This window comes from Lepidochelys kempii, chromosome 22, assembly GCF_965140265.1.
Source record: "Lepidochelys kempii isolate rLepKem1 chromosome 22, rLepKem1.hap2, whole genome shotgun sequence".
NCBI lineage: Eukaryota > Metazoa > Chordata > Testudines > Cheloniidae > Lepidochelys > Lepidochelys kempii.
Window position 1 is genome coordinate 3,999,218 of NC_133277.1, and position 27,266 is coordinate 4,026,483.

Consider the following 27,266-nt stretch of genomic DNA (forward strand, 5'->3'; position numbering starts at 1 on the left):
GTACAAAGTTTGATTTAAAAGTCAGAAAATACATCCAGTACATAATGTGCAATATCCCAAATTTTGGTAAATAAATGTAACCGTACAATTTAGATATTAGCATCCAATATTTGGATACCTCGCTCACAAAAGGTTATACTAAGCGTAGCTTGCAGAAAGCAAATATAGCAATGAGTGTAGATTGTCGCTGAGTAAGTGAGAATTTAAGATGGGTTGTCCCTCAGAGAAGTATTTCAGTTACTTTCCTGTCTTTGGGACATCAAGATGAGCTTTGCCCCACACTTTAGCTCCTGTAACTCCACTTAGCACTTCCAAGGATATCTTTAATACCCCAGCAGACCGTAGCCAAGGGATAATGAAATTATGTCTTGGTTGGACACACCACAAAAAGGGGTGTACAGGTCCCAAGGACGTGGTAATAAGCATCCAGCATTTAACACTCAGTACAAAGATGGGCAAAAGGCAACATCCATGTCCAGCATCCCTCACTTTGGTCTCCTAAGCTGCTGTCTGCCAAAGGGGGCAGTAAAGCTTAAAACAGGGAGTTCAGTACCAATTCCCAGCCAGGCTGGCTGGGGCATTCGGCACCCCAGCAGGTTATTAACATGCCCTTTTTAAAAAAACAAAAAAACAAAAACAAACTTCCACTCCCTAAAAGTCTGCTGTGCTTTTGGCTTCTTTGGATGCAGAAGTCTGGGGTGTTTCCCAGGCCAGAGGAGTCAGTGGCTGCACAAATTGTTTTCCTGAGAGGTAAGTTTAAAATGTACCCTTCAGCTAAATGTCTGCAACAACCCAGATAAAGAAAGCACAGGGCAGTAACCTGGGAAGGGGACCTTGTGCGGAAGGCACTGGAATGTAGCGCAAGATGTGGGTTCAGTTCCCAGCTCTGCCTCCTTAAGATCTGATCTGAACAAGTCAATTATGGCTAGATTTTTAAGGGATCCAGGAGCTCCCACTGGAAATCTGCCCAGTAATCTCTGTTTCTCAGTTCACTTATGTGTAAAATGGGGGTGGTGATACATCTACCTCCCCGGGTGCTGTAGGGTAGATTCACCGTAAGGCATTCAGACAAACTGATCCACTCCATGGCAATGACCTTTCCAAGAGACAGGTTTCAGAGTAACAGCCGTGTTAGTCTGAATTAGCAAAAAGAACAGGAGGACTTGTGGCACCTTAGAGACTAACCAGTTTATTTGAGCCTAAGCTTTCGTGAGCTTCCGATGAAGTGAGCTGTAGCTCATGAAAGCTTATGCTCAAATAAATTGGTTAGTCTCTAAGATGCCACAAGTCCTCCTGTTCTTTCCAAAAGAGGAACTCAGCTTCTGGCCTGCGAGCAGCATCGAAAGCACCCGCGCCAAAGGACAGTTCGCTGAACAGGCTTAAGGGGCTGAACAAAAGGGTACAGCATGAAAAAGTTTCCTGAGCCAATAAGAGAGGCGGTGCTAAAACCCCCCTATAGCTTTCCCTGGACTCAGAAGGCCTGGGCCCCTAGCTGTCAGCCAAGGGATTGGAACAGACCCCAGAGCCTCTCTTCATAAAGCCCAAATGGGATGTGAATGGGCTCTTGTGCTGCCTGGCTCCGGGGTGGGCTTCTCCCCCTGCAGCACAGAAGAGGCTGGCCCATTGTCAAGTTCCACAGGAATTCAGCTGCTTTTAGTCTTTGGTTTCTTTGTCAGCAGTTCGGCCACAGAGGGACCAGCAGGTGTCTTCCTTCTGGCACCTAAGGGGAGAAACAAGCAGCCAGGTTATTAGGCTGAAGAAGGCAGGACTGTCCTGTCTTTCCAGCTCAGACACTGCACTACAGCCCTAAGGTCTGTGGCTGCTGGCAAGCTGGCAGACTCAGGAGAGTTTGGCATGTCTCAGATGGCAGGGAGAGCCATACAGCAGTAATAATAAACAACACATCTGCTCTCGTGTAGCATCTCTCATCCGTAGGTCTGAAAGTGCCTTACAAAGAGATTGATAGTGTTATCACCATTTTATATATGGGGAAACAAGCACGGGGAGGTCATGTGACATCCCAAGGTCACTCAGCAGCTTAGTGGCTGAGCTGGGACCAGAACAGGGGTGGGCAAACTTTCTGGCCCGAGGGCCACATCTGGGTGGGGAAACTGCATGCTGGGCCAGGACAGGGGGTTAGGATGCGGGAGGGGGTGCGGTGAGCAGGAAGGGGCTCAGGGCAAGGGGTTGGGGCAGAGGAGGGGTGTATGCGGGGGGTGTATGCAGAGGGGTTCGGGCTCTGGCCCACCACCGCTTACCTTGAGTGGCTCCGGGGTGGCAGCGGCATGCACCGGGCACTCCCTGCCTGCCTGCCCTGGCCCGGTGCTGCTCCAGCATCATGTCCCTGCAGCCCCTGGGGGAGGGTGGGGAGAGAGCTCTGCATGCTGCTCTTGCCTGTGGGTACCTCCCCTGAAGCTCCTGTTGGCTGCAGTTCCCCACTAGGAACTTCAGGGGAGGTACCCACAGGCAAGAGCAGCACAGGGAGCCCTCTGCCCTGTCCCTCCATCCCCCCCGCTCCCCTAGGGGTAGCAGGGACATGGTGCTGGCCGCTTCCCGGAGTGGTGCGGGGCCTGTGGCGTCAGGGGGGTGGCAATCCCATGGGCCGGATCCAAAGCCCTGAGGGGCCGGATCTGGTCCCGCAGGCCATAGTTTGCTCAGCCCTGGACTAGAACATAGGTGTCCGGAGTTCCAGCCATAGCCACTAGCCATGATGCCTCCCCAAGGGAGGGCTGCTCAGGATTGTCTCCTCCCGTTCCTCCCAGCCAGTACTTTGCACTTCAAATCCCAGCCCAAGAGAGCCAAGCCACAGAGCAGCTCCGGTTAAGGGGGGTAGTTACCTTTCTTGCCACCCCCTCCCTCCAGCTGGGCCGTGGTGCTGGCCGATCGCCGGGTGTAGGCTGCTTTCATCCGCTCCACGTTCCTCTTGCTCACCACCTCGTGCACCACGATGGGCTTGGGGTAATCTCGGCCAATCACACAGCCCGCCTGCTCCTGCACGCTTCGCGGCGCCTTCCAGGGCTCGTAGATGTACTCAGCGGGGAACTTCTGGAGGCAAGGGAGGTACTTCCTGCAGGAGGGTCAGGTCCCAAAGGAACAGGCAGGGTGAGTCAGTCAGCCCCACAAGAAACGAGCCGAGGTGGGAATTCAGGGCCGAGCCCCAGGTCCCTCAGGGCCAATTGCCTTCACCAGTATGTCTTAGCCAGCTGGGCTGAGGGGGGCTAGAGCAGGGTACGGGATCTTTGGCCCACTCACTTCCTAGCCTGTCCACTGAAGCTGCCAACCAGGGGTGGGGGGTAACAATCTGACCTTCCCACCTGGGAATGGGACAAGAGCTCCCAACTTCCAGGCCAGTCAGCCTCACCTCAGTCCCCGGAAAAATCATGGAGCAGGTCCTCAAGGAATCAATCCTGAAGCACTTACATGAGAGGAAAGTGATCAGGAACAGTCAGCATGAATTCACCAAGGGAAGGTCATGCCTGACTAATCTAATCGCCTTCTATGATGAGATTACTGGTTCTGTGGATGAAGGGAAAGCAGTGGATGTACTGTTTCTTGACTTTATCAAAGCTTTTGACACGGTCTCCCACAGTATTCTTGTCAGCAAGTTAAGGAAGTATGGGCTGGATGAATGCACTATAAAGGTGGGTAGAAAGTTGGCTAGATTGTCAGACTCAACGGGTAGTGATCAATGGCTCCATGTCTAGTTGGCAGCCGGTGTCAAGTGGAGTGCCCCAAGGGTCGGTCCTGGGGCCGGTTTTGTTCAATATCTTCATAAATGATCTGGAGGATGGTGTGGATTGCACTCTCAGCAAATTTGCGGATGATACTAAACTAGGAGGAGTGGTAGATACGCTGGAGGGCAGGGATAGGATACAGAGGGACCTAGACAAATTGGAGGATTGGGCCAAAAGAAATCTGATGAGGTTCAATAAGGATAAGTGCAGGGTCCTGCACTTAGGACGGAAGAACCCAATGCACCGCTACAGACTAGGGACCGAATGGCTAGGCAGCAGTTCTGCGGAAAAGGACCGAGGGGTGACAGTGGACAAGAAGCTGGATATGAGTCAGCAGTGTGCCCTTGTTGCCAAGAAGGCCAGTGGCATTTTGAGATGTATAAGTAGGGGCATAGCGAGCAGATCGAGGGACGTGATCGTTCCCCTCTATTCGACATTGGTGAGGCCTCACCTGGAGTACTGTGTCCAGTTTTGGGCCCCACACTACAAGAAGGATGTGGAGAAATTGGAGAGAGTCCAGCGAAGGGCAACAAAATGATTAGGGGTCTGGAACACATGACTTATAAGGAGAGGCTGAGGGAACTGGGATTGTTCAGTCTGCAGAAGAGAAGAATGAGGGGGGATTTGATAGCTGCTTTCAACTACCTGAGAGGTGGTTCCAGAGAGGATGGTTCTAGACTATTCTCAGTGGTAGCAGAGGACAGGACAAGGAGTAATGGTCTCAAGTTGCAGTGTGGGAGGTTTAGGTTGGATATTAGGAAAAACTTTTTCACTAAGAAGGTGGTGAAACACTGGAATGCGTTACCTAGGGAGGTGGTAGAATCTTCTTCCTTAGAAGTTTTTAAGGTCAGGCTTGACAAAGCCCTGGCTGGGATGATTTAATTGGGGATTGGCCCTGCTTTGAGCAGGGGGTTGGACTAGATGACCTCCTGAGGTCCCTTCCAACCCTGATATTCCATGATTCCTGTCCTCACAGACCACCCAACATGGGGGTTACGTCCAGTTGCTGTCGGCCTAGAGCTAGAATGATTCACTGCCACCACCAGTCTTCTGGGTGGAGACAGAAAGACGGAAACCCCCAACCCTCCCCCACCCGCGCAGTGTCCCCTCTGCGATGCCATGCCAGAGCCACACCCGGACTGCAGCAGACGCCCGCATGGTCCAGGAAGAGGCTGGGCTCCGCCATGGCTCTGCTGGACTTTGTCTTGCACCTACTTGATATACTCTCCGCCCCTGTCCGTCTTCTTGCCGAAGGCGACAGGCGAGTAGACACGGAAGAACTGGTGGAAGAAGGCGCTCGCCGACAGCCACTGCCAGTTGCCAGCGTTCAGGGACCAGTCAGCATCCAGCAGCAACTCCTCAAAGACCTGGGGTGGGAGGAGTGGATGCTTTGGGGAAGGGAAAGATCATGCATAACCCCGCCCCCCCTGCCCCGGGAACCTCCAAAACTTTCTGCCTCCTTTCAGCTTGGGCTCCTGACCCATGGCACTGAGGAGGGGTGACAGCTGCTCATCAGGCAGCCGGTCCCCGGGGAGTCCCGCCAAGTGGCACGTGGACTCCATTCCCCTCCTACCTTCCCCCCTCACCCTCACGCAACCTGGGTGGGCAGGGTGCCCAGCCAGGAACCCCACTGGCCTTCTGAAAGCATCGGCACCAGAAGTGGAGGGTAAAGACAGCGCCTGTAGGGGGCACTAAATCCCTCTGTGGTTGGTGCCATATAACTGTGATTAGGGAAGGGCTGTCAGAGCAGCCAGGGAGAAGGGGCCATTGGAACAGGTCTGCGCTATCCCCGTGGCTATTCACACCTCCCTTCCCCAGCCTGGCTTAGCTGTGTGGCACTGGGCCCAGAGCCGCAGGCAGGGAAAAGCCTCAGACGCTCCCTAATTCACTGGAACGGGTTTGGTTTCTCACTGGGTAAGAGGCTGCAGGAGTCTCTGGCCGCCCTCTAGTCTCTATTCCCACCCGGCCAGCTGTAGAGCCCAGCACCATGAATGACAGCCCGGAGGTCCCACGTCCCTGGAGGTCTTGTCCAGCAGCCCAAGGGCAAGCCGGATCTCCCCTCTGGCAGTGGCTGCCAGAGGCGGAGATGGGTCAGTGAGCTCCCTCCGGCTCAGGCAGCTGGACTGGAGTAGGGAGGAAACTCCCAGCCTCGTTCCCTGTGGCTCCAAGCAGCATGGGGGGTGATAAGGCCAGCCTTGCTCCTCGCGGCCATTGGCCGTGATGCAATCTCCGCCTCCCTCCCGCCGTTTGCTCATTGGCAGGCATGGTGGAGAGTTCTGGGATGGACTCCAGGCTCTCCATGTCTGCAGGGCAATGGTGTGGCCCTCAGCCAGCCCGTCAGCTTCTTTGTCAACAGTGAAGGTCCTAGAGGCCCCCACCATTTCAGCAGAGCCCTTGCGACATGCCTGACCTTTTGCCCTTGCTCCCAGGATATCCACAGGTCTCCTCGAGTCAGGAAGCAGGCCACAGCATGCCGGGCCAGGTGATGGATCCAGCCTTCAGTTCGCAGCTGGGTCATGATGGCATCTATGAAGGGGTAGCCCGTCCGGCCCTGCCAAGGAAAGAGCTTCAGTTTAAACCTCCAGCAAGCTAACCCAGGCAGCCATGTGCACGGTACACTCCTGGCTTCACTAGTGAGGTGTGGGGCTGGTGGCCGGACCCATAGAGCTAAGAGACCAATTACTGCCACCAGTCAAGGGAGATCTCTGATACCTCGAGTGGCAGTTACTGTATTTTGAAGCTGAAAGACCAAGGTTCTAGCCTTGGCTGCCCACACCTGTCTGCGGTATCTGGTGACCAGGCCTATTGTCTGCCGAGTGTCTGTTCCTCGCATCGTCCCTACCTCGTCCCTGTATTGAGCAGTTCTCCCTTTGAGGCAAGTATGGGTCAAATTAATCCCTGGTGGAACTCCACTTAGAGTTACACCAGGATGTACTTGGGCCTGACAGCCAGGCCGTCTCTAAGTGCGTTCCCTCTAGCCAGCACGACCGCTAATCCCCTTGGTGTCAGCACTCGGTTCCCAACGCTCACTGGTGGGAATAGCCCCACTGGTGCTGGGAGGCAGAGGGACGGCCCTGCCAGGAGTGCACTAGAAGGAAGATCAGGCGTGTAGGGCTGCTGGCTGGGCTCCCTGAAGCCAGGGCGGACTCACCAGGCCCTTCCCTTAGGGCGCAGTTTGTTAATTCAGATTAAACCCTCCCTCCAACTGACCTCTCTCGGCCCTTTGCAAGGATCACCTGACCCCTTCCTAGCTAGGTCCAATAATCGAACTCTCTCCCCTGGCCCTGGCAGACCACCTTGCTACAAGGCTCTTGTCACTGGGACATCATTGTCATTGGCCCATATTGCCAGAAATGGGTACCTCACTCCAGGCTCTGAGGTGCTCTGGATTGTCATCCCAGTCCACCTGCACACAGACGGGGTTGCCTTCCATCTTGTTGAAGTTGGGGATCCCAGCTCCTGCCGTATAGAAGAACTCCCTCCACAGGAGCTGCCCGTGCAAAGACACGGGCGGGCTGGAGTGTTTCCTCTGTCAAAAGAGGGCAGACGTCATTCTTGTCTCTGGCACGTAAGCGAGGAGAGTCCCGGAGAAGGGATCCAATGGTGGTTCCTTAGCAGGGATTACTGCTGTTGGTTTCCCAGGCATTCATATACCCAAACACTGACTGGAGTTTAAGGCCTCTGGAAAATGAGGGATTAATAGTACTGGCTAGAGCTGGGCATAATCCACGGAGGCGTTGTAAAGGCTTCCACCACGCATGCAGCTCTGCCAAGGTACCTCACTCCTGATCCACATCAGCCTCTGCTCTTCTAGGCCTGGGCTTTCTTATTCAGAGGCTAGGATAGAGCCAAACCCGAAAATCCCTTGGTTTTATGGACAAACTAAGCCTAGGACGAGCCAGGAGACAGATTTTCCTTTGCGATTCTAGGGTTTAAACCCAAGAAGTTAAGGTCTAAGTCTAACCAACTGCGTCAACCAGCTCACCCATCCTCCTCCTGCTAAGGGGTTCTGCTGCCGTTCATGCCCCATTCCCATTGGCTCAGAGGCAGCATCCTCACTGACCATGCCAGGAAGGTTATTTGCCTACACAGAGCAATAGATCTTATTCCAAATGTCCCACATCGGTATGAGCCAGCAGCCCTTGCAGGGCAGAGAACTCTAGCCTCCACAGTGCTCCTTTAGGCCTAACACACGTGCTGGCAGCCTGATAAAAGAGCTGCCAAGCAAAACTTACCCCCTGGTAGATTTCAGCCAACCTCCACCAGAAGGTTCGCACTGACAAGCATCCAAACTTGATGTAAGGACTCAGGACAGTGGTGCTAGGGCTCAGGGAGTTGGGCTCAGTCTGGGGCTTCTGGAAATTACACACCCAGGCCTGAAAAAGGACAAGAGAAGCAGATGAGAGGTGCCCAAAGCCAGACAGGGAAAAGCACAGAGGACTCCCTGCTCAAGGGAAGAGGATGGCCAAACTATATATGATGGAAACCACTTCAAGCCAGGATATGCAGCAGCACCCCTAGTTCCAGCACCTATGAGCCTGGTACCATAATAAAACAGAGAGCGGAGTAGTTCCATGTACTGTCATTCTAATTAGCGTTTTCCACCCGCTTTGCAGTCACTTAGCACAGGGGTAAGTGATCGCAGGTGCGAGGAAACAATGAATTAGGCCTGGGGTCTTTAATGGAGCAGCTGGCAACGCTGTACCTATAGCCACGGTCCTGGATCTCTCCAGGACACTCCAGCCAAAGCCCATGTGGGCTCAGCACAACGTTGCAGGGAATCAACCTGAGATGTTTCTCTTACGCCGTTTGCTTGAAAGCTCAAGGGCTTAATGCCTGCCCCAGGCCTCAGAGCGGGAGAGGGATCAATGGTAACTACCCTACCGTTCTGTTCATATGCAAGTCAAGCCTGCAAAGTGCCTCAGACTCTCCTCCTGGGTAGAGGCGAGGACCTGCTTGCTCGGGGTCTTGACCCAGCTCCTCCAGCGTAGGGATCCCATACTCTGCATCGTGGTTGTCTTTGCAGGGGGTACAGCAATCTGCGGTAATAGGCACAGTCAGTACTTCCGTGCACCATCAACACTAAAATATATTGTACGTTTGTCCAGCCTCTTTAGTTGTAAAGAATCTCAAAGTGCTTTATAGAACTAAACAGGGATCGCTGCACCCAGCACTGAAATGCAGCCACCTCTGGAATGGAACATGGCAACTGCTTTACAGCCTCATAACACCACTACACCAGAGCCTAGGAGAAGAAGAATCCCATGTCCCATGGAAGCTGCATGGGGATTTTTGGAACACACCAGGGGAAGCCCAGAATACCAACCACAGAAGCTTGCAGTCCGAGTGCTGGGACATGTCCCCCTGGCAGAGAACCACCACATTGACAAAGACTTGTCCCATACTCACTGTCCACAGAATCTGGTCTATACCCAGCCTGTTATCAATCCCTTTAGTGTTCCCAGCCCCAAGAACCCACACAGTTCCACAGAGGCAATCCCTGGCTTCCAGGACTCTGAGACTGGGCCTTCAGGCACCAACAAGCCCTGTCTCTCTCGGAGGCTCCCTGCAGCGAATCCAGCCAACCCAGACTCTTGCAGAGGCTTGTACTGGGCCTGTCAAGGCGCAGTGCTCTTACTGGGTATTTGCAACAACCCACACAGCCTTTTCCAAACAAGGAAGCCATGTATGAGTCACCTGGCTATTGAAGCTGGAAGGCCTTATGTTAGCCCAGAGAGGCAGAGTTAAGCCATAGGCCAGCCTGGCCAAGCCAGTGCAAATGCCAGCCATGCCGGGTCGGACTCCATCTCCGTCTCAGTCTCTCTCCCTTGTCCGGTCCCAGCCGGGGGAGAGCAGCCAGTTTCTTCAGAAGCCCACCCTCCATTCCCACTCAGGCAGAGCTCAGCCCTTTGTCTCCAGGCAGGGCCACGCTGCGTTCACCCCGCCCCGCCTGCCAGAGCGTCCCACTGCTGAGTGTCGATGGAACTTCCTGTTGTCACTCGGGACCCTCTCTTGATCTGGGTCGATTTCAACCAATTCCTTAACGACCCTGTTTGTTCCACCCACACAGCGAGGTGACACACACCTGTACGGAAGGAAACTTGGGGACATATACAAATCATTAAAATATTACCAAACCCTTTGTCCCACTCACCCTTCAGGTTTTCCAGAGTGGGAGCTGGCATGGGCCGCTTCGGTGGTCCCAGTGCTGCCAGGAGCGTCTGCAGGCGCACGTAGGTCAGAGGCACCTTGCCATTGTTCTCAGCAATTACTCTGTGAATAATCAAAGGGACCTATCACCGGGTAGAGCCCACGCAGCAGAAGACACTGACATCCTCTTTTGCTGGGACTCCAGGGGCTTTAATGCCCAGCAATGAGCAAGCCACATGAGGCCCCCGCTCCTGGGACCCACCTGTCGGTGTCATACAAGGTGTTGGACACTTTCTGAATAACCTGAACGCCATGTTCAGCCGCCAGCCTCACCACCTCGCTATCGCGCTGCCTGGAGTAGGGCTCCGTGTCTATCTCGAACGTCAGCCGTGTCACCTTCCACTCTTTAAAGAGGACCGGGAATATCTCTGTGGGGCGGCCACGCCCCACAAACAGCCTGCGGAGATGCCACCAAAACCTAGTCAGCCAGCGGCGAGGTAAACAGCAAGGCTCAGGAGTCCAGGCTTGGTGGCTGGGCTCAAGAGAGAGCATTGTGTGGTGGGAACTCTAGTCTATGCGTACACTCATCCTAGGCCACTTGCAAGCATGGCATGTTGGAACTTGTCTCCGTGGGTCACACCTCCATGTCAAAAGTCAGGGCAGCTACAACCTAATCCATTTTATGGCCTGTCGGGTGGATCCCTCAGGAACTGTTGAGTTCCTCAGGCTTAGAGTGTCGCTCTGAATTCTACTTCTGACAGCAGGGAACACAGTGCATGAGATCTCTCCATACCAGGTCCCTTGGAGCTCCTACCCCTCCACGGGTGGGACACTGCTTGTAAGCAGCAGTCGGCTCATCCCAGGGTGGGAAGGGAAATGCGGACCACATAGCTGGGGAAGACAGCGGTCCCACTTGGGATCCTAGCAATGAGGGTACTTAGGAACCCAGCTTCCACCCCTTTGGCAAAGTAGCTCATGTCTAAGACCTCTCATGCATGCTGCACGCTTCATCTCTGTTAGGCAGCTGGAGATGCAGAGGATTGTGAGGAACCTCCCCCTCCCCAGACAAATTCATCCCCATCATCCCCTCAGTAAAAGCCTTTCTGCTGCTGGCTACTCCAGCCCTGTAGCCCACCTTCGCTGCGCTTGCTCTCATAACAAAGTGCCCTTTAGAAAGGGCCACACAATCCCCATTCAGTTAAGCTCAAGCAGCTCCCTGACCTTCTGGGGCTGCTCCTGATCCTGCTTTGGAACCGCATAGAGGGATGTGCACTGGGAGCCCATTTCTGCATCGCCCGGCACCGGCACTCACACCTGGGCGAAGTGCGCGTCGCACACGACGAAGTCAGAATGGCAGCCGTGCACTGGCATCACGATGTCACAGGGTGCAGAGCTACAGAGAACCAGGCCCTTCGTATTTGTGGGGGGGGGGGGGAAGCAGCTACCCCTGTGTGGCTCATTCATCTAGCAGATGGAAGCATTATATCATTAAAAAGTAACAGTTGTGAACTGCGGGGGGAGGAGGAGAAAATACATTTGTTTGACTTAGACTGAAATATTCAGAGGAAGGCAGTTCTCCAGGCACAGAACCTGCCAGCACTTTGCACTGTGAATCTGCAGCTCATTGGCACCGTATTCTCTTGGACAGGGAGCTCCAGACAACTGGGACCAGAGGGACCCAAGGAAGCAGAATTCTGGCATCTACTGGGCCCACCCTGCAAGCCCTGTATGTACACAGCTCCCAGCGAACGCGATGCAGGTCCCATGTGGGGAGGGGTATCCCCAGAATCAGGCCCTTTGTTTTTCCAGGTACCAGAGACAACCCCAGGACTCGAACTGTATTAACCCTCCCTACACTAGTGCCGGGTATCTGCCTGGACTGCACTTGCCTCGAGTTCAGTTTCTGGAGGCTCTCGTCCAGATCTCTCAGCGACTCAACCAGAAACCTCCAGCGGTTGACGCTGACCCGCATGTTCTTTGGGAACCAGGGGTCGAGGATGAAGATGGGATACAGCTTGTGGCAGTCTGTCATCGCGGCCAGCAGGGCAGGGTTATCGTGAAGGCGAAGACCCTTACGGAACCAGTGGATCGAGATGTGCTTCATCCTGAGGGTTCGGCTCCCTGGTCAGTGCCTTGCTTCTCCTTCCTCTCAGTGTCGGGTCCCCTGAGGGCAAAGGAAAACTAAGGAAATCACCTTGAGAACAGGCACGTGACTCCCCTCCCCCACTCCCCGAGCCAAACAGCACTGAAAGCAATGAGAGTTAGGTGCCTAAATATCTTGGGATCTGGGAAATCAGTGGGAGTTCGGCACCTGGAAACCTTGGAGGATCCGGGCTGACGCACTCAGGGGTCAGTCCAGCCACACAGATTGAATATATTCTTCGGCTGACTAGATAGCAAGTGTCAAAAATCAGAACGGGGGGGGGGAGGGGGGGTAATAGGTGCCTGTGTGAGAAAAAGACCCAAAAAACCAGGACTGTCCCTATAAAATCAGGACATCTGGTCACCCTACATATTCTAAGGCCAGGAGGGACTCTGCCCATCACCTCCTCTGAGCTGCATACCAAAGGCCACAGGACGTTCCCGGACTCCGTTCCTGTTTGGACCACAGCAGATCTTTTAGGAAAGCAGCCAGCGAGGGAGAATCCACCCCAGCCCTGGCTACGTTGTTCCAGTGGTTAATTACCCTCACTATTAAACATGGGCACTTTCTTTCCAGATATTGCCCTGACAGCTTTGCAGAGGCGGACTCTGCAGTGGCCGCATAGGCCCATCTCCGCTTCCTTCTCACCTGGGTGCTCCTCCTTGGGGGGGCCCCAGCAAGCGGCTCCTTCCCCGGCATCCCCCAGCAGCCTGGCTGGGTAACGCTCGGCTTCCAGGGCTGGAAGGGAGGTTACGAAACAAGCCGCTGTCAGTCAAGGGGCGCGGGCCTCCCAGGCACCCAACCAGGGGGACTTCAAGCCTCCGAACCCGCCCGGGGAGGAGCAGCGGGAGCTGGGGCGCCTTTGGGCGGGTCCGTAGCTCTGATCCGGTGGCCGGGGCCGGGGGAGAGCCCATGGGCCCCGGGCGGGGTCTGGCTGACGGCGCAGCTGGGCTCCCCTCCCCGCGCAGCGCTAGGGGCAGGACAGCGGGGGCCGAAGGGCCGCTCGCGGGGCCCACGTCGAGCGGGCGGGGAGAGGCACCGGGGACGGGTCCCGCCGCTGCGCTCGGCGAGCTTTGGCCCGGGCCTGTCCGCAGCGCCCGGCCGCCCCGTCCTGCAAAGCCGCTTCCCTGGCAGCCCGCGGCCCGGGGAAATCGGTGCCCGCAGCGAGCCCCAGCCCACGTGCCGAGCTCGGGAGCCCCGCCCTGGGGCTGCAACCCCGGCGCTGGTGCCCCGCCGCAGGAGGCGTTTCCTCGCAGGGCCAGGGGCGGCCGCCGACTTCCCCGGCCCGGAGCGCGCGGGCCCCGCGCCCCCAGAGCCCCGCGCCCCCAGAGCCCGGCCGGACGCGCGGGGCTGGGTGAGTAGCCGCCTGCAGCGTCCCCGCCGGCGCTCCGCCCCGGGCAGCCAAGGCGCGCAGCGGCTCCCGGCCTCCCAGGGAGCGGGGCGGCCCCGCCGGGGCAGGAAGCTGCGGCCGGAGCGGGGCAGGGGGGAGGCGTGTGCCCGGCAGCCGGGTTTGTTCCCTTTTTCTTTTTAATTTCTTCAGATCCCCTTTTTGAGCGTGGCAGGCTGCGGGAGGGCGGCTGGTGCCAAGCACAGCAACACCCTGGCCCCGCCCCCTCCGAGGCCCCGCCCCCGCTCATGCCACCCCCCCCCCCAGTCTCGCTCTCCCTGCCCTGGCTCAGTTTCCCCGCACTGGTGCAGGGGGCTGGGCTGTGGGAGAGGGTGAGGGCTCCAGAGGGGGGCCAGAAATGCAGGCACTGCCCCTGCACCTCCTGTTGGCCACAATTCCCAGCCAATGGGAGCTGCGGAGTCGGTGCTCAGGGCAGGGGCCGCGCGCGGAGACCCCTTGCCCCTCTCCAGGGGATACAGGAGTGTGCTGGCCGCTTCCGGGAGCAGCGCGGGGCTAGGCCAGGCAGGGAGCCTGCCTTAGCCCTACTGCACCACTCGGCTTTTAGCAGCCTAAAATCTCTCGGTCTGGCTGCAGTAGCCTCTGGGAGATAGAGGCTGATTCGGGAGACTCCCAGCGAAACTGGGAGGGTTGGCAACCCTAAGGGGTGCAGACCCAGAGCTTTGCCAGGGGCTGGCTGTCAGTCCGTTTTGTGGAGAGGGAAATCCATGGGATGTAGGAAAAAAGCCTAGGGGAGCTCTACAAAACTCCACTTGCTATTCTAAGTTCCCTCTAAGCTGCGTGGCTGCCTACCTGCCTATTAAGCCCCGCGCAGGGGCTCAGGGCTGCAGCCAGGGGAGAGGCGCCCATCCCCGCCGGCCCAAGCGCGGACCTGCTGCGGCCGGGGGAGTGGTGCTCTGCCACAGTGGGGAGCGGCCGTGGCCAGGGGAGAGGAGCCCCTCCCTCAGCCCAGCACAGGCCCGCCAGAGCTGCCAGGGAGAGATGCCTCCCCAGGTGCCGAGCTGCTGCAGCGAGAGAGGGCTAGGGGGAGTCCTCTCTCCCCACCACAGCCCCAGGGCAGCCTGCACCCCAGCCGCCTCATCCCTGGCCCAACCCCAGAGCTCACACACACCCCCGCACCCAACCCTCTGCCCCAGCCCTGAGCCCCCTCCCACACTCCGAACCCCACACATGGATGTAAAAATTTAGAGGGATCACTGGTGCTATCCACAAGCTGCTGGATATTTCTGCTACAGTGAAACAGTTAATGTTGCCACTTACAAGACATTGTTAGGTTTCAGGGTTATCAGGCAGTGAGATTAATGGAAGAGCCCCTTCCACTCTGATCTCTCACTTCAGGCTCTCTGCAGACTTACCAGGATAGCCTGACATCCAGGTCACTGGTTGGAGGCTTTCCTTGGAAAGGGCTTAGAGGGCTTTAAAAAGTGCTGCAACCCTGCTGGCCTGGTGTGATGGCTCCATCACGACCCACTTCCTCTGGGTCAGCTGGTGGGCCTGGGTGGAGGGCGCTGGGCTTGCACCCTGCCCCGATGGAATGATGCCTCCAGACTCAGTGATGTTCCAAGAGCTAAAGGGCTTCCATGAGGGCAGGACCATTTCACTGAAGGCCCATGGCTCTGCACAGCTCCCATCTTCAACAGCTGGCCTCACCTGTGATCACTGCCAGGAGCTGCCCCAGGCCAGGGGTGGCTGAGCAGAGGGGGGACGCCCTGTAACATTGTGCTCTTTGCACTGACTTATGATGGGGAATCTCCGCCTGGCTGAATGAAGACAATACCACTGAGCCTTGCCACCCCTCTGGCCTAGCCCCTTCCCGACTTGTGGAGCCTGAGCTGTGCCCATAGAAAGGTCTCCATGCAGCTTCCCCTTCCAAACCTCCCATCACATGTCTGTTGTTAGGAATTATAAGGTAAGGCCCAACATGCTCAGCCTCTTATGAGACAAACATAAAAAGCCCCTGCCCCAAGGAGCTCCCGCTCTGGGGGACAGATGCAGAGAAGATGGGATGCACTGGTGCTAATTTAAGTATATAACTCCCTTCCCGGAGCACAGAGGTCCTTCGCTGCTGTGCATAGCAGATGGTTATAATCTGCGAGCCCTAAGGCTGCACACACTACTTCATTTTTGTAAAGTCACTTGTGCATTTAGTTATTACTAAGCATTGGCTTGTTAGAGGAACACGAAGGCTGGGACAGTGCTCGCTCCTCTGCTATTGGAGGGTCACTCAGGAGCACTAAGGCGGCAGACATCGGCTGCGTGTTGTAGAGTTGTGGGCTCTGGAGCTACACACTGGCTCATTATTGCTCAGGCTGCATCCATTAGTTTGTCATGGTAGGGTCCTGGGGGAGGGAAAAGGTGAGCAAGGGGAAATTTTTACCATATTTGAAGCATTTGTTTTAGGGGGACAAAAACAAATAACAATTTGGCAAAGAAATACAAATTTTTAAAAAATCCAATTTTTGGCCCCAGCCTCAGCGGTGTCATTATTTTCAGACAAGATTCTGAAACAACCAACCCCAGAAGGATGCAAATCATGTGCTAGGGAAGGGCTGGATAGGGCACTCCTAGTATATAGTCTCACTGCCCCTTTGCATTCCCCATCTGTTTGTTGCAACCATCTTCTCTTCTCATACTTAGACTGTAAGGTCTTCTGGGCAGGGACATCTTTTTCTTACTCATTTGCATGGTGCTGAACATAGTGTGGCTGGTGCTCTTGGGGCTACCCCCAGATGAATAAATAATTACACACAGCTGTTTTTTTAACCTAGGAAATCATGCACGCAACTAAATTAAAATTAAAAGAGCAGGTGCTCCCCCATTCTTTCTCCCTCCCATCTTGTGTTAAGATCATCTTTTGCTAGACAGAGCAGGACAGGGATTGCTGATTCTTTTAATTTGTGTTCTTAGTTAAATTTTGTTGTAACCCAGGAGGGAGACCCTGAGATCAGCTTTCCAGAAATAATTGTACTGTGTTCCTGGAAATATCATGTGTGTGTTTTTAAGAACATAAGAATGGCCATACTGGGTCTAGCCCAGTATCCAGTCTTCTGACAGTGGCTGTTGCCAGATGCTTCAGAGGGAATGAACAGAACAGGGCAATTATCCAGTGATCCATCCCCTGCTGTCCAGTTCCAGCTTCTGACAGTCAGAGGTTTAGGCACACCCAAAGCATGGGGTTGCGTCCCTGACCATCTTGGCTAATAGCCATTGATGGACCTATCCTCCAGGAATGTAGCGAATTCTTTTTTGAACCTAGTTCTACTTTTGGCCTTTGCAACATCCCCTGGCAATGAGTTCCCCAGGTTGACTGTGCCTTGGGTGAAGAAGTACTTCCTCTTGTTTGTTTTTAAATCTGCTGCCTATTCATTTCATTCGGTAACCCCTCGTTTGTGTGTTTATATGAAGGGGTAAATAATGCTTCCCTATTCGCTTTCTCCACACCAGTTGTGAGTTTGTAGACCCCTATTATATCCCCCTCGGTCGTCTCTTTTCTAAACTGAACCACCCCCATCTTTTTAATCTTTCCTCAGATGCAAGCTGTTCCATATCCGTAATCATTGGTGTTACCCTTCTCTGCCCATCCATGCGAGGTGCACCAGGTGCGGGCAGGCAGGCTCAGCGAGGCAGGAGCCAAATGTGAAGGGGTTTAGTGTGTCAGGGATCCAGGTGTGGGTTGAGAGGATTCTTTGTGGGGCAATCTGGGTGCGGGCAGCTCAGTGGGGGATCTGGGTGTGGGGGGGATCTGGATGCACAGGGGCTTAGTGAGGGGTTCTGGGTGCAACGGTAATGGGACTCTGCAGGGGGTCCAGGTGAAGGTGGTTGGGGTTCAGCAGCGGGGATTGGTGTGGATGCTCAGTAGGGGAGTCCAGATGCTGTGGGAGTGGGGCTCAGTGGGGTAGGAATCCAGAGGAAGCTGGTTGGAGCTCAGTGGGGTGAGGATCCAGGTGTGGGTGGCTCATTGGGGTAGTCCAGGTGTAGGGAGAGTGGGGCCTAGCAGGGGAGGGTCTGAGTGTGTGGGGGAGCTGGATGCACAGGGGTTGGGGGGATGAGGGAGCAGCTCCCTGTACAGGGATCCCTCCCCCTGCAGCTGAGGAGCGATGGGTGCAGAAAGCGAGGGGGGGGGAGAACTTTGCAGAGATTCCTGCAGCTGAGAGAGAAATCTGGGGGTGGGTCTGACCCACCCTGGATGCCGTGCAGGGGAAGAGGAAGTCCTATCCTCCCCAGCCCAGCTGGGACTCGCAGCTGAGCCAGGCACAGGGTAGGAGCCACCAGCCGGGTCTTCCCCAGTCCTGCCCCCTGCCCCACAGTGATTTACTTCTCTGCCAGCTGCCCTGGGCACCTGAAACATACTGCTTGGGAGGGTCGCTTGACCGCTCTTGTGGCTTCCCCGTCAGAAAGTCATTTTTCTGTGAAGAAGCAATGAAATCTGCAGGGGACATAAATTCTGCGCATGCGCAATGGCGCAGAATTCCCCCAGTAGTACTCTTGGCAGTTCAGGGACTTGGACAATGCAGATGCCACAGAGAGCGCCACAAAGACTGGAGCTGAAACAGAGCCTGCCTGCCTCCCCTGTTCCTAAGGGACACCCAGAGCCAGGTGGAGGCTGAGCTATGAGCCCAATAGACAAACCAGGCTGCAGAAAGCCTGCACGTAGGTGGGACCACCCCACTGTTTGAGTTGTGCTCCTGGGCGGGACTGAACAGTTGTTACAAGGCCAGAGCCTGCCTGGTTGCATCCCAGGAGGGTGGACTTAAGCCCGGGGGATCAAGTGTCCACTCTGCAAAGAGGTTGCTCTGCTCATGCTCCCAAGGATTCCTATTTGGGTGGAAGGGTCCTGGCATCTTTGGGGGTATTTCCATATGCTGAGGTCTTCTAAACATTGTGCTTGTCTAAGCAAAGCTTGAGCGAAAAACAGCCTTTCCCTCTTTTCCTTATTTTAAAGAAACTGCATATTCCACAATAAGGATCCAAACGCACTCTGGCTCCTGTTCTTGCAACACAAGAGAACCCAAAGTATCCAGTCTGGTGCTTGCAAAAAGAAAAGGAGTACTTGTGGCACCTTAGAGACTAACCAATTTATTTGAGCATAAGCTTTCGTGAGCTACAGCTCACTTCATCGGATACATACTGTGGAAAATACAGAAGATGTTTGTTTTTATACACACAAATCATGAAAAAATGGGTGTTTATCGCTACAAAAGGTTTTCTCTCCCCCCACCCCACTCTCCTGCTGGTAATAGCTTATGTAAAGTGATCACTCTCCTTACAATGTGTATAATAATCAAGGTGGGCCATTTCCAGCACAAATCCAGGGTTTAACAAGAATGTCTGGGGGGGGGGGGGTGTTTAGGAATACAAGGGGAAATAGGTTACCTTGCATAATGACTTAGCCACTCCCAGTCTCTATTCAAGCCTAAGTTAATTGAATCCAATTTGCAAATGAATTCCAATTCAGCAGTCTCTCGCTGGAGTCTGGATTTGAAGTTTTTCTGTTGTAATATCGCAACTTTCATGTCTATAATCGCGTGACCAGAGAGATTGAAGTGTTCTCCGACTGGTTTATGAATGTTATAATTCTTGTTCTTGTTAAATCCTGGATTTGTGCTGGAAATGGCCCACCTTGATTATCATACACATTGTAAGGAGAGTGATCACTTTACATAAGCTATTACCAACAGGAGAGTGGGTTTGTGGGGGGGGGGGGAGGGGGGGAGGAGAAAACCTGGATTTGTGCTGGAAAGGGCCCACCTTGATTATCATACACATTGTAAGGAGAGTGATCACTTTACATAAGCTATTACCAGCAGGAGAGTGGGGTGGGGGGAGAAAAAACCTTTTGTAGCAATAAACACCCATTTTTTCATGATTTGTGTGTATAAAAACAAACATCTTCTGTATTTTCCACAGTATGCATCCGCTGAAGTGAGCTGTAGCTCGTGAAAGCTTATGCTCAAATAAATTGGTTAGTCTCTAAGGTGCCACAAGTACTCCTTTTCTTTTTGTGAATACAGACTAACACGGCTGTTACTCTGAAACCAGTCTGGTGCTGATTCTTTTGGAGTATCTGTTCCCCTGCCATGCTACAGCCAATATCCTTAGCAACAACCCTTGGTGATTTGTGATGGAAGGGTGTGATATCTGTTGGTGGGCAGGATAGCTTTTTAGTAAATGGATTTAGTGCAGGCTAGATGGCCTGGGAGAGTGACGTGCCCTGTCTACCCCAGACCGGACACCCATGGCAATGAGTGATCTCTTATGCAGCGCTTGCTAATGGAGTCTGCATGTGGAATACGCTGATTGTTCTTCCCCCAGGAGTTGGGGGCACGGGGTGCAGTGGTAAAGAAGCAAACATGATCTTTTTATTCTGGAATTGTACAGCGCATAGCACAATGGGTCCTGGTCTTTGACTGGGACTCTTAAGTGCTATGGGCCTACAAATACATAATATGCTGAATTTAATACCAGCATTTAATACCTGCTGACCAGTTGTCCTTTCCCTGTTACAGGCCAAGATTCATGTGGGCACTTCTCATCTGACTGGTCCCGATATGGCTGGTGAGTAAACAAGGAGCACGTTGACAGCATGATCTGATTGAGTGAGGGGCTGGGAACAGGAGGCAGAGCGTCTATCCCTGCTCTGCCCCTGACTTGCTATGAGCCTGGGAGAGTCGGTTTTACTCTGGTGCGTTTTCCCCATTCTGTGGACCAGGGATAACGTACCCAGCTCTATAAAGTGCTTTGCTCTCATAGCTGAGAAGGGACATAAGCGAATCACGAACCACCCCTCGTCCGTTTCAACTCTCACACACCTTGTAAGATTCGAAATGAACCATATCGGCTCAGGGCAGGGACTTGGCCATTGCTGCGGACAGCCTCAGTGGAGATCTCAGCTCAGTGTGCAGCTGAGGTCCAACCCCCTCCCAACCTAGCAAGTAAGACGGTGGGCTGCAGAAGGAATGGGATGGAGAACACAGAAACCTATCATTAGTAACAGATGTAAATCAACTGTGTGGTCCTCTCTGGAATACTGTGTGCAGTATGGCCACCCTGTCTCTAGGAGGACGATGGGAGTTAGCGAGGCTTTTGAGAAGGGCAACAAGAATGATCAAGGCCATGAGAATTTTCCCTAGGAGAAAAGATGGGATTGTTTACTTTAGAAAGTAGACCACTAAGAGGGGAAGTGTAGCAGAGGTTCTTGGGCCAACCACTGCCTCAGTTTCCCCTCTCAGATGGGGCTCCACAGTGCATTTAGATCACCCAGGTGACCTAAGCCTCCAGCTGAGTCAGGAGAGTCCCACCTCCTGGAGTTGGGGTCAGAACAAAATCCCAAATCTTCCACCCCATCCACGGCCCTTCCTCTGCAGGAAGAAGGGCAGAGTGATCCAAGCCAGGACCCTATCCTTAGGCTCCAGAGGGTATTTTAGACCTGATGCCCAGTGGCTCCAGTTAAAACCTCCTTGAAGGCCAGAATTTGTTTAATTGGCTTTTGATTACAGCCCAGCCACTCAGATCCGAATCTCCCTGTGCCCTTCCATGCCTGGAGCTGTACGGAGTGGCCTCTCTCTCGAGACACTGTTGGACTAGACCTGGCTGCTCCATCTTAGCACCAGACCGGTCTGCCCAGGTCCTGGGGCAGGGCTGACACTGGTCTCTGCGACTCAGCTCCCAGAGGGCCCCATGATAAGAAAGCAGGAGGTTCAATGTCCGGAAATGCTCCTTGTGGTGCATGGGGAAGGGCTGTGAATAGGCCCAGGAGGCATTTCAGCCTTCAGTGAATCTTACTCTGGTCTCTTAAACTCCACAGGCTGGGTCAGGCGGCTCCTGCAGAAACCCAAGCAAAGCTCCAGCTCCGCAGAAAGCAGCTTGAACACCAAACAGTCACCTTCCTCCTCCTCGGCAGTTGTCACCAGCTCTTCCACCAGCAGTTCAGTGGCCAGCCGGTCTCCTGCCTCCCAGGTGAGCATCAGCAGCTCAGGGAGTGCCCGCTGGGCCAAGAGCTATGATGTGTGCATCTGCCACAGCAACGGGGACTTTGAGTTTGTCGAGGAGATGGTCTCCTATCTGGAGAGCCAGCCCGAGGGCATCCGCTGCTTCCTGCAGCTGCGGGATGCCATGCCGGGGAGTGCTATCACGACGGAGCTCTGCGACGCTGTCCAGAACAGCCACTGCTGGGTCCTGCTAATAACCCCCAGCTTCCTCGAGGATCCCTGGTGCAGGTACCAGATGCATCAGGCGTTGGCAGAGGCGCCGATGGCCAATGGGCGCACCATCCCCGTGCTGAAGGGCATTGACCGGAGAGACTACCCCCGGGAGCTGAGGTGCCTCTATTACATCGATGTGACGCGCAAGGAGAATGGCTTCAGGCAGATTAAAGACACGATCCTGCGCTGTAAGTAAACCATAGGGGGCAGTCGGCTTCATAATGGGCCCGTATAGGGTGTTGGCTGTTCAGGTTGTTTAGCTTAGCCTGTGCAGAGTGGAGTGACCCTTCGATCATACCCTGCATTTCTGTTGCACCTTCTGGGCTTCTCACCAGCCATGGGGTGGAACACAGCAGCTGTCTGACAGCCCACAGACACTGTACAACCTTCTGGGATGGGAAGTAGAGAATCCTGTGTCCCTGTGAAACTGCAAGGGAAGATCTAAAGAGAAGGGGCTGGGGCATTTGTATCCCATTGGAGTGGGGTACAGTGTAGGATCTCTCTCTGGGAGGAGAGGTACAGATACATTGCAGTGTGACAATGCTGGAACATCAGTCCAGCTGATATCCCTTAGTGACCCTGGTTTCTGCCTTGTGTCCCTCAGACCTGCAGGAGCTCTGTCAAAGCACCATGAGCAGAATAGAGTGACGGGAGTCCTGTAGGGGAAGGGAGCACATCGAGAAAGCAGATCCCGGCCGAAGGGAAATGGAACGAGAATCCACAGTGCTGTTTCCAAAGTCTCTGGAGCTGCCTCATTTGATCTCAGTGGAGAGCAGATTCCAGGCGGTCTACAGCCAAGGTCCCCAATGCACAAAACACCTACAGAATTACAAATGGGACTGACTCTCATGAGGGTTTCTGAACAGAAGCATTTCTCTCGCGTCGGGCTGCTCCGCACCACGAACACTAATAGCCGGCACCGCTGAGAGGACAAGCAAAACATCTAGCACCAATGGAGAGCGAGGCTTACACGTGGCGTCTGGTGCTGAACACTTGGAAGAAGCACGAGGCTTGTTCCACGTTGTACTGTACAGTGCGGGGGACTTGGCAGGAATCTGGAGCTTGAGCGTTGGTGACTCCAAGTAGTCAAGGGTAAACACAGCTAAATGGAGTTTACCCTCTTCTCATTTGGGGAGTAGGAAGTTTAGTTTAGGGTCTGTCCTTTCAGGAAGCGTATAGGCAGCAAAATCTCTAATGACCTTCCAAAAGCCAGTTTGGAGCTGGTACAATACACACTCTTGCCTATGTTAAATTCCTCCAAGCCCCAAGGAGGATAGGTGCCAATTCCATTATATATACTCCACAGCTGTTTGGGTGGCAGCTGCCGATCAGCTGGGGGAGGCGCTGAGGGGAGAGCAGCAGGTGGGTGGGGCCTCAGGGAGGGGCGGAGCAAGGCAGGAAGAGGCGGAGCAAGGGCAGGGCCTTGGGGAAGGGCAGGGCCTTGGGGCGGGACAGTGGAGCACCCCTGGGGGGAAAAAGAAAACTCAACACCTATGTCAAGGAGTATAAACTGACATGAAGTTTTCCCCTTTTGGAGCTGTAACACTCATATAAAGAGGAGCTACACATAGGCTCATCTTTGGTATTTTGAGCGTAATGTCAGTTTTAGTCTTGATTTTTACAATTGTAATTTAAACGTGTGTACAAATGAATGCAGAAAAGTGTTATTTTTATCAAATCTCCTCTCTCGCTTTTTCTTTTTTTTTTTTAAACGGGTGGATCTAATGCTGCTGAAAGCGCCTAAACTGACAGCTCACTGAACTGTTTATGCAGTGCCCAGGTTGTAAGCTGGTTTTCTTGTTCTTCCTCTCTACTTTCCACCTGCCCCTCCTCTACACACACACACCCCGCCCCGCCAGCTCAGACTAGGAAGGACTCCGCCTTGGGAGAGGAGTTGGGGATTGTTTAGGAAAAGTAGTTGAGTTTTTAGTTTAGGCTTAGCTAATACTCTAGTTAACCCCAACCTAAACTTGGCCGTTTTCCTAGCAGAGATGCAGAATCAAACCTCGTAGCGTGGTCCTTGTTTGTTTTGCTGGCTGAGTTGTAGCCTAGGAAAGTCTGAAGCGTCCATGTTACTCTGTTAAGATCCAGGGAATAAAAGACTCTGGCACTGGGTGCTTGCTTTCTTTTTTACAGACCCCATTTTTTAAAAAACTGACTCCTAAAATAATTAACAGATTTTCACGAACATTCATTCTGAACTTCAAGAGTGCTTTTGGAGCTACGCAGTATTTGTCACCATCTCGAAGAGGTTAAACCTCTGTTTCAAGTGCACAGCTCAACCTTAACTATAGACATGTAACTGGTCCCTCCACAGTCACTGGAAGTGGAAGATGTTCAGCAATAGTTGGAAAGTCCAAGTATAGGGTTGTCAACTGTCTAATTGCACAAACCCAAATACCCTTGCCTTGTCCCACCCCTTCCCAAGGCCACGCTCTTGCCCTGCCCCTTCTCCGAGGCTCCACTCCCCCGCTCACTTCAGCCCCCCTCCCTCCATTGCTCGCTCTCTCTTACCCTCACTCACTTTCACTGGGCTGGGGCAGGGGTGTGGGAGGGGGTGCAGGCTCTGGGCTGGGGGGTGGGGCCGAGGGGTTTGGAGAGCAGGAGGGGGCTCCTGGCCAAGTCTCGGGCAGGGGGTTGGGGTGCAGGAGGTGGTTTGGGGCGCAGGCTCTGGGAGGGACTTTGGGTGCAGGAGGGGTCTCAGGGATGGAGCAGGGGTTTGGGTGAGGGAGGAGGTTCAGGATCCAGGCTCTGGCCGGGCGGCGCTTACCTCAGGTGGCTCCCGGAAGCGGCCGGCACGTCGGGCAGCAGCTCCTAGGCTCAGGGGTGGCCAGGCGGCTGTGCGCAATGCCTATGCCTGTAGGCATTGCCCCTGCAGCTCCCATTGCCACAGTTCCCCATTCCCGGCCAATGGGAGCTGCAGAGATGGCCCGCAGGGTGTAGGCATTGCGCAGAGACCCCCCTTCCCACGCCTCCCAGGCCTGCCTTAGCACCAATGTGCCGCTGGACTGGCTTCAGTAGCCTCCTTCAAGCCTGATTCCAGGATATTCCTGGCCAAACCAGGAGGGATGGTAACCCTATGCAAGTAGCCTTCTCTATCCTCGGCCGTGGTATCCATGTGTGTGAAGTGCTTGTATAGAAGCACAAATCTGGTGTAACCCGAAGTAAAGCATAACCAAAACGAGTGGGTTAGCTTGCTAAGTGATATGGGAGGTAAGAAAAATACAGCATAACCAAACCCAAGCGTTCAAAACTCATGAGTCAGGCCCCCCAAAGTCATGAGACTATATCAAAAATCGTAAGATTTTTAAAAACAACCAATGTGGGGTTCATTTGCTTAAGCCTCCTAGGGTTGATGCAATTTTTCAAGCTTTTCTCTGTAACCATGAGCTAGAAATGTACCTTATTTTTCAAGATGGAAGCTGAGATTCTCAAGTAATAACCCAGCTCCAACAGGTGGGACTTAACACTGAATATTGGGAGATTTGTGCTACAGTGACAAGGGTTGGCTGCACTGGATATAGGACAGATAAAAAAACTAGATCTATTCATGGGGGATAGGTCCATCATTAGCCAGGATGGGCGGGGATGGTGTCCCTAGCCTCTGTTTGCCGGAAGCTGGGAATGAGCAACAGGGGATGGATCACTTGGTGATTTCCTGTTCTGTTCATTCCCTCTGGGGCACCTGGCACTGGCCACTGTGGGATCCTGGGCTAGATGGACCTTTGGTCTGACCCAGTATGGCCGTTCTTATGTTCAGATGGAGGAGACCGGGCATATTAATTGCCACCTTACTTGGGCTGCCCTTATCTTCCGTGACCAAACATGCCCAGAGATTCCAAGGGTGGGCCGTCCGTAAGAGTGAGATTTACAGCCCCCAGAGTGAGATTCGAGGCCAGAGAGTGAGACTTTCCGGGGGGGGGTTGCTTCAGACCGGGACCCTCATCTTTGGGCCTTGGTGACATCCAGCCAGGTTTTTAATCCAACCAGCACTTAATAGTTTGCTTTACAGCGTCCACTGCTTCGCCGGGCCCCTGGAACACGGAAGTGTCCCCGTGTGTACTGAAGTCTCACGCGCGTGCGCATTTGCCACGAAAAGCTGGCGGATTGGAAGGAACACACTTGTTGGCTGGCTGGGGCAAACCCCTGGCTGGGGGCGAGATATGGACGGAACAAGAGGAACGGCCGAAGTGCAGCTGGGTTGGTGGGTGACGGCGTGTTTCTGGGACGTGCTCCGCACACAAAACCCGGGCAGGGCGGTGGCCTCATGCGCCCGAGGGTGGGGCTCGGCCAGGGGGGCCAGATGTCCTGATTTTATAGGGACAGTCCCGAGATTTGGGGCTTTGGCTTAAACAGGCGCCGACGAGCCCCCACGCCTGCTGTCTGGCCACCCTAGGCTGGGCTTCTGGGCCCTGCGGCCGTGGCCCCTGCAGGCCACGCACGGGCGGGGGGAGCTTGGCCTCCTGCCCCGCGCAGCCACCTGCCCCTCCACGCTGTCCTGATCGTTACCTCTTCCAGTGAATGGAATCGTCCACCCCCCCCCCCCATTTTCCCAGTGGTTCCCGCCAGTAGCAGCCCCAGCCCAGCAGGGGGAGCCCTCTGCAGCGGAGCGGGGTTTAGAGGACAGTCCTTTCCCTGCTACTCACTCTCGTCTCGTCGCGGCGCATGCGCACTCCCAGCGATGGCGGAGGCCACCGGCGCGAAGAGGAAGCGTGAGGGGTCGGAGGAGCCGGCCGAGCCCCCGGGAGGCGATGGCGGCTCGTTCCCCTTGGCGGAGCTCTGCGTGCGCAGGGTGCTCAAGGAGTCTGCGCGGGACAAGGCCATTTTCCTGCACGGGCAGGTAAGGGGGGGAATGGGCTGTACCACTCCGGCCCCGGGGGGAGAGAAGGAATGGGGGCGGTACCACTGTTCGGGGGGCGGGGCTTGGTGACGGAGGGGGCGGTAGTGCTCTCACCCGGCGGGATGATTGGTGAAGGCGGGGCAGGTGCCCTCGCTCTGACCTGGCGGGGGGGCTTGTGAAGGGGGGAAGGTGCCATCGCTCAGACCCGCGGGGGGGGGGGGGGGAATGTGCCATTGCTCTGACCCCGGGGGGTGGGGTGGTGAAGGGGAGGCATTGCTCTGATTTGCTAGCTGCTTTCGACTGCCTGAGAGGTGGTTCCAAAGAGGATGGCTCTAGACTGCTCTCAGTGGTAGCAGAGGACAGGACAAGGAGTAATGGTCTCAAGTTGCAGTGGGGGAGGTTTAGATTGGATATTAGGAAAAACTTTTTCACTAGGAGGGTGGTGAAACACTGGAACGCGTTACCTAGGGAGGTGGTAGAATCTCCTTCCTCAGAAGTTTTTAAGGTCAGGCTTGACAAAGCCCTGGCTGGGATGATTTAACTGGGGATGGGTCCTGCTTCGAGCAGGGGGTTGGACTAGATGACCTTCTGGGGTCCCTTCCAACCCTGATATTCTGTGATTCTATGACCCAAGGATGCCAGTTGTTGGGGGGCCATGTCCATGGGGTGGTTGCTCTGCCCCACAGTCTTTCCTGGTAAAGTCCCTGTTCCTCCTTTTTACTCTCTGTCCAAGGGAGGGACACCTCCCAGGGCAGGGCCCCCCAATGCTCACCCTGCCATGCCCCAAGGGCCC

At 54.6% G+C, this 27,266-nt stretch overlaps 3 protein-coding genes across 12 annotated transcripts in view; 2 read left to right on the forward strand and 1 right to left on the reverse strand.

Annotated features, from left to right (window-relative positions):
* Nucleotides 1-1,235: 1,235 nt before the first annotated feature.
* LOC140901738 (cryptochrome-1-like) lies at nucleotides 1,236-26,498 on the reverse strand. 6 transcript variants are annotated; one of them, XM_073321117.1, is made up of 11 exons: nucleotides 26,280-26,498; nucleotides 11,774-12,048; nucleotides 10,147-10,341; nucleotides 9,889-10,007; nucleotides 8,619-8,773; nucleotides 7,970-8,110; nucleotides 7,096-7,263; nucleotides 6,145-6,285; nucleotides 4,950-5,101; nucleotides 2,838-3,067; nucleotides 1,237-1,720 (listed from the first exon to the last, which is right to left on the reverse strand). In XM_073321117.1, exons 2-11 carry the CDS (start codon nucleotides 11,986-11,988, stop codon nucleotides 1,644-1,646), a joined length of 1,593 nt encoding a protein of 530 aa, XP_073177218.1. In that variant the 5' UTR covers nucleotides 11,989-12,048; nucleotides 26,280-26,498; the 3' UTR covers nucleotides 1,237-1,643. The 6 variants fall into 6 exon arrangements, with proteins under 6 accessions (XP_073177220.1, XP_073177218.1, XP_073177219.1 ...); XM_073321118.1 differs by having other exon boundaries at nucleotides 11,774-12,065; XM_073321114.1 differs by lacking the exon at nucleotides 26,280-26,498 and adding an exon at nucleotides 12,676-13,633.
* TIRAP (TIR domain containing adaptor protein) lies at nucleotides 12,800-23,748 on the forward strand. Of its 5 annotated transcripts, XM_073321143.1 has the most exons (5): nucleotides 13,437-15,341; nucleotides 16,963-17,031; nucleotides 19,939-19,987; nucleotides 21,237-21,821; nucleotides 22,238-23,748. In XM_073321143.1, the coding sequence occupies exons 3-5, from the start codon at nucleotides 19,981-19,983 to the stop codon at nucleotides 22,279-22,281; spliced, it is 636 nt and encodes a 211-aa protein (XP_073177244.1). In that variant the 5' UTR covers nucleotides 13,437-15,341; nucleotides 16,963-17,031; nucleotides 19,939-19,980; the 3' UTR covers nucleotides 22,282-23,748. The 5 variants fall into 5 exon arrangements, with proteins under 5 accessions (XP_073177242.1, XP_073177245.1, XP_073177241.1 ...); XM_073321141.1 differs by lacking the exons at nucleotides 13,437-15,341; nucleotides 16,963-17,031 and adding an exon at nucleotides 12,800-13,381; XM_073321144.1 differs by lacking the exon at nucleotides 16,963-17,031 and having other exon boundaries at nucleotides 13,412-13,535.
* The window catches only part of DCPS (decapping enzyme, scavenger), a 63,584-nt gene continuing 62,553 nt past the window's right edge, over nucleotides 26,236-27,266 (forward strand). Inside the window, exon 1 of the mRNA XM_073321139.1 lies at nucleotides 26,236-26,473. Within this exon, the coding sequence (XP_073177240.1) occupies nucleotides 26,315-26,473 (159 nt within the window). The 5' untranslated portion in view covers nucleotides 26,236-26,314. The remainder of the gene's footprint in view (nucleotides 26,474-27,266) is intronic.